Raw genomic sequence first — 12,356 nt, forward strand, 5'->3', positions numbered from 1 at the left:
ATCAAACGCTCTACTCAGAGCTCATTAATTCAAGTTCAATGTATCACTGAAGAGGACATATAATCTTGACATAAAATAAGCCCAGAATTTTTATGAATGAATTAGCTAGTTACTTCTATAGACAAGCAGTGTTTGGTCATTCACTTGACAACTTGATGAGAATTCACGGAGAGTTGGAGATAGCAGAGTGACTGACATCCGTGTAGCTGTCTGGGAAGGACTTATGTTAGACATACTAGAGAGTCAGGATACTGTTGTTATACCACTAATGGTTTTGGGCAAGGCACACCGGTGCTGAGCCAAAAAAAGGCAGACTGAAGAGCAAAGAATTTCCACGTTTCTTTTAACTTTGCATAAAGTTTAGGTTGTAACATGATGGTAAGCCTCATAGAAGGCATCACAGGGGAAGTGCTCTTAAGTGTTATTGGTACATTGGGGAATATTGTAAGCACAGAAACCTTTTTGGCTGTTGTTTATGAGAGCTCTATCTTCATATAAACCTTCATGCCAGAAGAGGGCATCAGATCTCATTACAGATGGCTGTGAGCTGGGAACTGAACTCAAGACTTCTGGAAGAGCAGCCAGTGCTCTTCTTAACTTCCAAGCGTTCTCTCCAGCCACATGACAGCCATTTTTTTAAATTCATCTTATTTATGGAATATCTTCTTGCATTTATGTCAGAAGAGCTCACAAAATCGACCATCACTGTCTTTGCAGAGTAAACAGTTACACAGTGAACACAAGGTACATACAAAGGAAAGCTAGTGATCACTTATGCAAAGCAAAGTAACCGCATGCAAAGGAGAGCTAGTCCTGGGGATGTGGCCAGCCCACACCTATGAAGTCTCACTAGAACACATCAGACAAAGAGCTCTGACAGACCCAGGCTGGAGGCAGATTTTCCTGTAAAGGTGTGGAACTGAGCTGGAATTTGAATGATAGCTAGGAATTTTGGCAGATAGGAAAAACTAAATGAGAAGGAATAATATTCCTACTGAAGGGACCAACACAAAAGAGGTACGGGTGAGAAAACAAACAAGAAAGCATTGATTCTTTGAATTTGCTTGACAGAATAAAAATGATCACATGCCCAGTTCTCATCAATACAGGATCCACAAAATAAAAACAATGTCCGGCACTTTCAGTGCGATGGACAACAGGGGTAATTTTTCCCCAGAGAGTTCAGCTTGCCCCAGATCAGAGAGCTGCAAAATTGCATGTATGGACCCTGTGCTTTGTGACAATGACAACAGTCCCTTAGCATTTTCCTCTACCTACCAGTTCAAAGGTTCTGTTGAGATCCAGTGGTGAAGCATCCACGCTGGGTTAAGAAATGTGCTTAACCTGGGAGGAAAGAGATAGGTCAGTGGTTAAAAAATCCTGCTGCTCTTCCAGAGAACCTGGATTGAATTCCCAGCACCCACATGGTAGTTCACAATCACCTGTAACTCCAGTTCCATGGGATCCCATGTCCTCTTTTGACTTCCACAGGTACCAAACGCATGTATGGTGCACAGACACAACATTCGAGAAAACCACCCACACACATAAAATAATTAAAACATTTTTAAAAAGTATTTTGCTTATTCTATAAGGAAAGGAAGTGGGCAACATGCATAAGAATGGAAAGAACCACCATCTTGACATTAACCTTGGGCCAGGCTCTCAAGTGGGCATTTTAAAGGATGGGTTTTGAGAGCCTGAGTGCTTAGAAGAACCCTTGCAAGCCTGGAATCATCAAACAGCGAATTGAAACAACGCACTTCCTTTCCGAAGGCCTTATCAGAGAACTCTTGGTTTGTTCTTGATTGACCGGCTTGCTTCAGACACCACAGTGGAGAAGACAGACCACTGGGAACAGGTGTAGGTTAGCTTGCATGTCCATCTCTCATTAAAGAGGATAGCAGATAGAGCTTATTTAAAGAAAGTGAACTAAAGTATCTCACTGGAGTTTTCTTGCCATCTTCCTTGTCTCCGTCAAATTAGCTTGTGCATTTGGGACATTTATGTTTGCCTCTGACACAGTCTAAGTGGCGGGCATGTGTGGGTTCACTCACAGCCCAGGGAGATCCAGTAATTTACAGGTATCACCAGGCTATAGCGACAGAGTCAGGATTTGCAGCAAGTCTGGCCTGTGACTTGTCACCAAGGGAAGGACTTCCTTGTGGTATAAGATGCTATCTTTAAGATATTTATTTCAACATTTTGATTGATGGGTTGGATAAGACATGGAAGGCCATCTGTCGTGTTTTCAGAAGTCATGAAATGGGGATATGTGGAAGAGATGCACTGGGTAAAAGAAACATGTTCCAAAATATCTGGAATGAGGAAGGAATCCCTTACGTCTTTTTTCATTTGAGAAGAATATAAGTGGATGAGGTAAGGAGGCCCCAAACCAACCATCCCGGAATGGAATGAGGGATGCAGGCAAAGATGACCATAGCATGAAGCGGGAGGCTTCATCAGGTGATCTCTTTGTGGATTAACATGTGGAGCTGCCCAGATGCTGGCCCATGTAGCAAAGTCGGCCTCTGGTGAGCTGCACTATGCCGCCGTAACACCAGCACCACCCTTGATTAATGCTCTGAGAGCCAGTGTCCTGTCACAGGAGCACCAGAGTTTATATAGCTCATCACTGTCACAATGTGACCCTCTTCCCTGACCCCTGTGGGTCTGGTCCCCTCGTGGCTTCTTCCTTTGTCATCTTGACTTTGTTCTTTTTTTTTTTTTTAAAAGAGTTGTTTATTTTATGTTTATGAGTAAACTGTCATTGTCTTCAGACGTACCAGAAGAGGGCATCAGATTCCATCACAGATGGTTCTGAGCCACCCTGTGGTTGCTGGGAATTGAACTCAGGACCTCTGGAAGATCAGTTAGTGCTCCTAACCTCTGAGCCACCTCTCCAGTCCCTTGACTTTGTTCTTACCTCTGCACTTTTTTTCTTCATTTTCAGTTTGGTTTCTCCCAGAGTTGACTTTGTCCTGTGGTACCCTGATTTGATTTACCTCTCTGGCCATCCATGCCCTACACCGTGTCAGGAGAAAACAACATCCTTTGTGAAGCTCCTCAGTTCTCGTCCCATGACATTGGCCCTTGTCACCTTCCTTACCACAACTTGAACACCAGTTTGGCCCATACTGGAGAAGTCATATGAGTGTTACTAACCCCTTTCTCTACCTTCAGGGTGGTTATAGAAATGACATTATTAGAAACAAGGTGTGTGTGTGTGTGTGTGTGTGTGTGTGTGTGTGTGTGTGTTTGGTGTATGTATGTACGCAAGTGTGCATACCCATACACATAAATGCAGAAGGCAGCAAAAGGATGCCAGGTGTCTTCTCGCTCGGTCCCAGTCTCCCTGTGAACCCAGAGCTCACCATTTCTTCTTCAGCTAGGCTGGTGGCTAGCCAGTCCATCCATCAATCCTCTTGATTCCCCCCCTCCCCTCCCCACTACTGGGGTTGTAGGTACACGTGTTCACATTTGACTGTGTTCCATGGGGTGTGGGGCTCTGAACTCAGATCATGAAACATGCACACCAAACATTCTTAGTTGCTGAGCCATTTCCCCAGCCCCCTCTCTATGTCTTGAAATCTTAATGATACATGGACGATCTGGAAAACCAGGAGCATCTAGGGAAGGCATGACTAGTTGACATGATAGATTGTTCAGATGATCCAGTGACAAACTCCATAGGTGTCTGTTCTGTGGCTGAGATCCTGCACAAAGAAGCGTCAGCGAGAGGAAATCGGTTGTTGAATTGCTCTCTAGAGATGGGATGGGATGGGATGGGATGGGATGGGATGGGATGGGATGGGATGGGAGAGTTCCCAGCATTAAGGTGTTCAGATATAGGCTGAGCGGTGCTTTCTCAGAGAATCTGAACAACAGACCCCAAAAATCAAAGGGTCTTACACTTTCCACTGTGAGTTGGTTGGCTCTAACCAAGGGAATCTCAGTGTCAGTGAGGATGCTGGGACCATCTTTGAGCAGATGGCACAATGATGCTGCTCAAGATGAAGTTATTCCCCCAGTGAAACATCAGAGTGGGTACCACTCTGTGGAGGCAACATCCCCTTCCTACCTGTAGGTAAGGCTCCCTGTGAACCTGCTCTGTGAGCTTTTATTGTTAGAGTCCAGACCACTGTTGCTGGCCACCCAAGCAGGAGGGGCCCAGTCCAAATCTAAAGGCTGCTCTATTTTAGTTTTTCGTCTTTGGGCATCTAGTCTCATGCTTTTCTAATTTCGTGCCTTATGAAAGGGCTCTGTTCTCTCTTGGCCCCCCAACCCCCGCCCCCTTTCACAGATCAAATAACAAGTGCACTGGACAGAGAGGAGCCAGAGTGAGAAAATGCATTTTAATAAAACCCCATTGATTTTTTTTTGTGGGTGCGAGTCAAGGAAAAGACACCTAAAGAGTCTTTATCGCCTGCCATCTCCCCCTCCTTTTCTCCTGACCCACTAGGGCAGTCACACATCGATTGGTTCCCAGCTAATAGATTGTGCCACCCGGTAGGAACCTCTGGGGACTAGCGGGGAGCTGGAAGAGTCGCTCACAGCAGCCCAACCCAGAGTTAATCAAACTAGCAACAGGATCTCAGGCGCAGTGGTGGCGGCGGCGGCGGCGGCGGCGGCGGCGGCGGCGCAGCAGTAGCAACAGCAGCAGCGACGGCGGCGGCAAGAGGCAAGGAGAGGTAGCAGCGGCGGCAGCATTATGCGTGATTACTGACAGGCACCAGCTGCTGCGGCCGCCACAGCCTCTCAACACTATGTGGACTCTCGGATCTAGAGGCAGATTCCTGACTAATCCCAGAGGGCTGGCCCAGCCTGTGCTCTCCCGGCTGCTAGCAAGCGATGGCCACTCTTGTTAGCCCAAGTTGACGGAAGCCCGGCTGTGCCTGGGAGCCGAGAGAGAGGCTGTACTCTTCAGAAGCGCAGCAGAGGAATGAACTGAGCAGCCAACATGTATGGAAATTACTCCCACTTCATGAAGTTTCCCACCGGCTTTGGTGGTAAGGACCTCACTTGGGCTTCACCGTGTTGAGTGTGAACCTGTCGGGGAGAGGCCAGGGAGGAAACGGGATAACGTAGCTTGGAATCGGAAGGCCAGCGTGCATGTTCATATGCATGTGTAGTGGGCACACGGCGCGTTTCGTGGGTGCTTGTCCATGCAGAAGACAGAATGGACCCAAGGTGAAGGCATGTTTGCATATCAGAAGAAGGTCCTGGGATATTTATGAGAGTCTGAACCAGCGTGTTGGAAAGGGTTTGAAACAAAGCTTTGCTACAACCCCACATGTCTGTGTGGGTGTGAAAAGTGAGAGTGAGGGAAATTGCTAAGATGTACCTATTATTTAATTTAATTTGTAATGAGGGGGGAAAAGTGATGTAAAAGGTTTTGCTTGGGCAAAAAGTCCCGGAAATACTTTACAACAAGGGCAAGGTTGTTTTTACTTAAAAGCTCGATTCTTTACAGTTGGATTTTCAGAAGGGAAACATAGCCCTTTAATTTGCCACACTGTTTCCTCCCTGCTTTCTTCCCTTTTGATTTGCTAATAACCTCTTCTCTCCTCCCCTGCTGCTGCCCCCAATTCCACAGCAAGGGTTGCTGTCTTCATTTCCGCCCTGGGGGTCGAGATCTAGGGCTGGGGGTAGGGAAGGCCAGGCTCTGAGAACCTGCAAACTGTGGCTCCACATAGCCCAGTCAGGCAGGGGAGTCCCTCACTCAGGAGGTTGAGTTCACTGGCTGCCTTCATGCCGGGGCAAATCTGTCCTTAAGGACCCCTCCCATCAGGGACAGGAGTAGCCCAGACACCCATCCACGTGTAAATGCAACCAGCAGCCAAACCAACTGACTTCTCATGTGTCTAGAGGTGGCATGGAGTTCGTGTTCTTGGGAACCAAAGTCAGAAACCATGCTCTATGGATTCTGGCAGACAGGATAAAGCAGATAGATTTGCAAGCTCTTAAGAACTGAAGTCCCTGCTCTCTTGACCTCCTCTGTGAACAGGCAGCCAATTTATCCCAAAGGCCTGGGAGGAAAGTTTGCCTTCTTTACTGGGCTGAGTCCTCTGTGGGGTACTGTGACACACTGCTGTCCCTTGTTTGGAGGCTTTGGGTGAGGGGGTATCCCATTCCTTCGGAGGGCATCCAGTAACTCTTCGAGCCAAACAGGGGCCGGCCACCTGGAGACTGGCTGGGAATGACACACTACCCTTTGCACTGGGGTAATCTCATTAAGTACACACAGTAATGCCGTACTGTGCACGGTGGAAGAAGCATTAGAAGATTGCTCATTGGTCCCAGGGGCAAGGGGACATGGGAGTTAGCACAAGGTAAAGCTCAAGTTATTCCGACTATTTTGATGGCGGAGAGTGGTGGCCAATAACATGGCCTGGCATGTGGCCTCAGAGATGCTGTCCTGGCTCTTCTCCCCTCCCATCTCAGGCTTCTTCAGGGCTGAGAACAGCTTTTCTCCTTATTTGTGAACTTGGATGTTTGCTGGTCATGTTTATCTTCCGCTAGATTCTTGAGACCCTCAAGGTCTGTGAAATGATAGCTTCAAAACAAAAGGGAGAGGGACTAGTCTAGAATTCCTTAGGGAGGGTCGAGGATGCTGTCTCATTTGTGTAGACACCAAGCTGAAGCCTAAAGGAAGGCAGAGATTAATCAAGGTGGTAAAGGGTAGAGTTGCCAAGTGTTGCCAGAAGTGCCCCATATTATCATTTAAAGCAGAATTGCTTTCACTTGATGTAGCACACATACACACACACACACACACACACACACACACACACACACACAGAGGCATTGAGAGACAGAGAGAATGAGACTGCTGTCTTTGGTCCTTAGTTTTTTATCATTTATCTTTGAGACCTCAGACAAGCTACCGAACCTCTCTAGGCCAACACATCTTCAGTCTCTAAAATGGACCTTGTTATTTCATTCTTAGAGTTTTGTTTTGAGAATTAAGTGAGGTAGCCAGTCCATGAAGAAAAAGTATTATCTGTACACTTGGTACCAAATACAAATTAATATTTCCATTCCTCTCACTTTGCTCGGAAACCAACATGCAAATTAACTTAAATACCAGATATTGCTGTAGAATAATGAATTGGGGATCTGGAAAAATGTACAACTAAAGCTGCAAAAACCCACACGTTTTGCTGGCTTCAGTTGTCATAATTGTGGAGGCTCCAGTCTTCAGTGTCATTGGGTTTTCAGATCTGGCATAGCACGGGAATGGGACGTTTAAGTGCTCGCTTCTAATGGTGCTTTTCGTTGTCATGTCTAGGGAAGGAATGGCTTGTTTTGCTTGGTTCTGTTCATGTTTTCCATTTTGTTTGCATGGGCCAGTTAAGAGGAGGCCTACTCTCAAAGCCAAAGGCTCGCCCCTTCTGTAAAGAACTCACAGTGCAGGAGGTGGAGCCTGCTGAAGGCTTAGGAAACCTGGGGATACCACCTGCAGCAATAATGCCTCTGTCTTCATAACTACATTGGTGGGTAACTCCTGCCCTTTCACACATTAGCAAATGGACCTGCAGAAGGTCCTAGGGTCCTGTAAGAATGTCTAGGGCAGCAATGTCACTGTTGGGAACTAACATTCATGTCTGGGCCATGTTTATGATGTGCCTACAAAGAGACTGAGGGCCAGTGTCCACAGGGACCTGCAAAGTCACTGAGCTTGGACTCCGCTCTGTCTGCTAGAAGAACTCTTTTCTCCTTCTTGCCTAAGTCTTGGGTTGCCAACTGTACAGAAAATAAAATAAAATAAAATAAAATAAAATAAAATAAAATAAAACAAACAAAAAACTTGTTTCCCCAGGATGCTTCCCCTTGCAAGATTTGAGATAAAACTTTGTGATTCCCCATCCAATTGTGTACTAATCCCAGGGGAAAGAAGCTAAGGGTCATAGGCGACAAGCACCTACAACCCAGGGACCAGCCATCAGTGCTCTGCTGGGGCCAACCCAACAGCAAGTAGACTGGCTGACACTGCTTGCTTCTCTAACTTCCTTTAAAGAAGAGTAGCCAAGGGCTTTGGGAGGTAAAGCCAGAAAATGGCACATCTAGCCCTTAAAGCTAGATAGTCCGGCTGCAGGTCTGTGCTGTGCAGAGCTGCCTCTCGTAGCTTTTAAAGTAGACACATTTAATTTGCAAGGATAGGGGCAACAGTTCTCCTCACTCCAGCCTGGACAATCTGGCTGATCACTGACTGCAGAATAGCTTAGAAGCAACAGTGACCTGATGGCTTCTTGGGGCCCTCCTGATTTGTCAAGAGTTCTGTCCACCTGACCTGGCTCTTGGTGTAGAAACTGCCCCCTTTCAATTGGAGAACAGCTACAGAGGAGAGTGGAGCTGGTGGAGTTGGCAGTGTTTGTGTATGTATGCATACACACACATGCGTATTTTCCAGAACACATTTTCCCCCCTCTGCAGATGTGTGGGTGGTTAATTGAAAGCTACCATGGGTGTAAGTGGTTAGGGTTTGTGTAGGATGGGATGACTGCTTATGAGATGTAGGAAGGAGCACATTTAGAATAACTATTTTCTGAAGCATTTACAAGATTACAAAGAGATAGACAGATCAATAGAAACCAAAAGGAGAAATCTTTCACTTTCCCCGTGGTATATCATAGAAGATCCTCACCCTAGTTGCCTGGAAGTCAGTCTTCCACTAGCAGCCTTTGGATGAAGACATAGAACTTTCAGCTCTGCCTGCCTAGATACTGCCATGCTCCCACCTTGATGATAATGGACTGAATCCCTGAACCTGTAAGCCAGCCCCAATTAAATGTTGTTTTATATAAGACTTGCCTTGGTTATGGTGTCTGTTCACAGCAGTAAAACCCTAACTAAGACAGAAGTTGGTTGAGGAGACCTGGGCTTTAACCCTGTCTGATGTTGGGGCTACTGAGGGAAGCTGCTGTTCTCTTTTCTGGTATGAAAGTGGATGATACAGATTCAGAAAATGGAAGACATCTAGTCTTTAGAATGCCTGGGATTGGATGGCTTTCGTGAGATGAACCCAACCGTAGCTCAGTCATCCTCACAAAAGAGAAAAGGCAGCACCATTCACCAGGCACCTACTGTGTGCCAAGCACTCTCTGGGGCCACTGCATGCATGTGCTGATTTGTACTCTCCAGGATCCTTGGAGATAAGACACTATCATCATCTCCCACCCTCTGCAGACAGGAAAGCAGAACCCTTAAGGGCGTGGGCAAACTGCCCAAGGGCATCTCTCCAGTAAGGAGCAGAGTCCAGGTGAGATGCAAGTCCAGGTGGTTTAGGCCAGAGCTGCTAAACTTGATCTTACACTGTGGCCACACCCAGGGAGGGGGGTGAAGTAGGAGGTAGAAAGGTGTTCCAGATCCTCCAAGAATGGGGAGTTATTTGTATAAACAACTTATTTTCTTTCCTGTATTATTTACAACTTGATTATGGTTCGGAGCACTCTCTCTCTCTCTCTCTCTCTCTCTCTCTCTCTCTCTTTCTTTTAAACCATTGTAGCAAAAGAATAAAATATCTTAGAAGAGAGACAGGGAACTGAACAGAGGTTTAGTTTTCCTCCCTTATGTGGATCACATTTTATTTTATTTTATTTTATTTTATTTTATTTTATTTTATTTTATTTTATTTTATCTTATCTTATCTTATCTTATTTTATTTTAACATGTGCTGGATTTTTCCGTTTTGGGGCAGGGGTTGGCCAGACAGTAAGCAGTATCCATTTTTACAGGCCATACTGCATCTGTGAGAGGTTCTTACATCAACCCTTGTATCGAGAAGCAGCTATAGATATGGCCATGCTCCAGCAAGGCAGCCAGGCCCTAGGGGAATCTCTCTAGAGAAGTTTTATCCCCATTTCGGATTGCCTTTCCAGAGAGTCGTGATTTCCAACACCCCGGTTGTAAAACACCGTTCTTCTGTTTCCTCTGTCACAGAGCAGAGTTCTCAGTCAGGCAAAGCATCCCAGAGGTCATCTATCCCTGATCATCCAGGAGACTCTTAAGAAAGCACACGTGGCTTGGCCGGGATGTGGGGATGTATGTTATCTTCACATTCATTTTCACAGTTCCTTTGGAGCAACCTGGGTGGGGAGAAAGAGGAGCAGGGGCGGGCAGTGCTAAGCCACAGCATCCTCCCCGCCCCTGCTGAACACTTTGAGTGGGTAAGCACTGACCTACAGTTGTAACGGTTCGATTTTTTTATTTTTTTGAGCATGGAAAACTATGAATATGCAATAGAAGGTTGTTCCTCCTTTCCATTCAGCATTTGGAGGCTGGCATTAAATCTGGCTGGAATTCTGCGCGTACATTGTTTCTTTACAATAGGAATGTCTGCCCTTAAAGGATCAGACTGCCCACTGGGACATGCTGAAGTAGGCATGACCTGGATTTGGCTCCTGCTTCTAGACAACTACAGGTTAGCACACCATTCCAGGGCAGAGGCTCACGAGGCTGCCATGATTAGGGACTTCCCACCCCTGGTCTTCCAAAGCCCTTGTCAGCAGCACAGGGACCTTGCTAAGTCCTGACCCCTGTTTTTTTTTTGTTTGTTTGTTTGTTTTGTTTTGTTTTGTTTTGTTTTTTTTACCTTTGAATTAAAGCCCCTGGAGCCCCTGTCTCTGTTGTCAGCTGCTGTGCCTGGAAGAGGGCAGGGGTGGGGCACAGTAAGGATTTCTGGGTTAAAGGTCACATCAAGCTCCTGTTAGGATTTCAGAATTAATATCTGAACTCTAAAAATGGAGAAACCTGTGGTCTTTAAATCAAAGGAGCATTTATAAGAAGTTAGAGGACCGGCAGGGAGAGTGCTCGATAAATATTTTAGGCTGTTTGCTTGAATTTCATTTCTGGGACTCATTACCTTTGTCTTTCTTTGCCATTTTACAAGTCAGCAGTGGGAAGGGGAAGGAGCCTCATGGAGGACTTGGGGTTTGGAGCACCCGTGTTTTCACAGGCCCAACAACGAGGGAGGCAAAGCAGAGGTCAGAGTGCCTTCTGGAAGTAGTATCATGCACTGATGGCAGAGTGCCGTCCATCCATCCATCCATCCATCCATCCATCCACCCATCCATCCATCCACTCATTTATCATAATGTCTAAAGACCTGCCGTTTGGAGGACATGGCAGTAGAGGACCCTTCCCCTTCTTGGCCTGCTGGAGTATACACACAGCCCCCAAAGTCTTGAAAATATTTGAGGCTCCATTATTTCTGGAAGCATCCCTCAGGCTGAATTTAAGTGTCTTGACCTGAAAAATACAGGTATTTAGAAGCCAACAACAGATGAAGCCAGGGGCAATATTGTATAGGAACACAGCTTACAGTAATGTAAGGTGACTTCGGTCTTTGAAAAAGTATATCCTTATTCAGAGGCTGGGAGACCTTGAACAAGAAGCCCAGAGAGATGGAAGCCATGGGTTATAGAGCTGTGGTGGGTAGGATTAATGTTCAGAGACATCAGCAGTGAAAAGTTATTTCTCGGCACCCTCAGCACCTGCCTCAAACTCCTGTCGGCACGTGGCTAGAAGGGCTCATGGTACCCATGCTGGCAGATTATGGGTCTTGCTTGTGGGGTAGACAGTTTTTTGTCAGGGAGATCTCCTGGAACATCTCATTTGTTAAGGGGCAAAATCATGCCCATCTGGACCAGCCTGGCCTAAATTGGCTCTGGGATGGAAAGTAATGTGCCGGCAAAACTTTTGAAAGACTAGGGAACAGACCCTAGTTTTAAGCTATTCACAGTCCTGACTGCAGTAATTCACAGCAAGCCCTGTTCAAAGAGCTACATTGTCATCAGCAACCTTGGTTTGCTGATCTGCCTAATGGGGCTAAAGGCTTAGCTTACAAACCACTCAGTACCAGACTGTAGTGGGAATGAAGCAGACAGTGGCCTCAAAGGGAATGGTTCTAGCTAAAAGGTTTGTCTTGGAGCCTGGCACATATATAGCACTCAAAAACAGGTTTTTGCAAAAGCCAGCAGTTGCTATGGAAATAGCAGCATAGATTCATGAAGAATGTCATGACTATTACAATACGCTTGGTTTGAGAAATCAGAAGACCTGGAGGTTTGCGCTGTGTGACCTTGAGCAGAGCTGTCTCTGAGCTCATTCCCTCTTTTATAAATTGAGGCGGTCCTTGAAGTCTTAGAAGTCTGGTTCCTAATCAAAAGATATATATATATATATATATATATATATATATATATATATATATAGTCTTATTGATTTATGACATAATCAATTGAGAAAGGTGATTAATGTCATAGGACCCTGGGGAGATGGCACTTTCTGAATGAGTGTGAGGATATAATTAAGAATTCCCAGAAAGCCAGTCAGTGGTGGCGCACACCTTTAAT

General features: G+C 46.0%; 1 protein-coding gene across 1 annotated transcript in view; it reads left to right on the forward strand.

Annotated features, from left to right (window-relative positions):
- Nucleotides 1-4,660: 4,660 nt before the first annotated feature.
- Nucleotides 4,661-12,356, forward strand: part of Rxrg (retinoid X receptor gamma) — a 41,326-nt gene continuing 33,630 nt past the window's right edge. Inside the window, exon 1 of the mRNA XM_021157140.2 lies at nt 4,661-5,009. Coding sequence (XP_021012799.1) covers nt 4,961-5,009 — 49 coding nt within the window. The 5' untranslated portion in view covers nt 4,661-4,960. The remainder of the gene's footprint in view (nt 5,010-12,356) is intronic.

Source organism: Mus caroli, chromosome 1 (assembly GCF_900094665.2).
Source record: "Mus caroli chromosome 1, CAROLI_EIJ_v1.1, whole genome shotgun sequence".
NCBI lineage: Eukaryota > Metazoa > Chordata > Mammalia > Rodentia > Muridae > Mus > Mus caroli.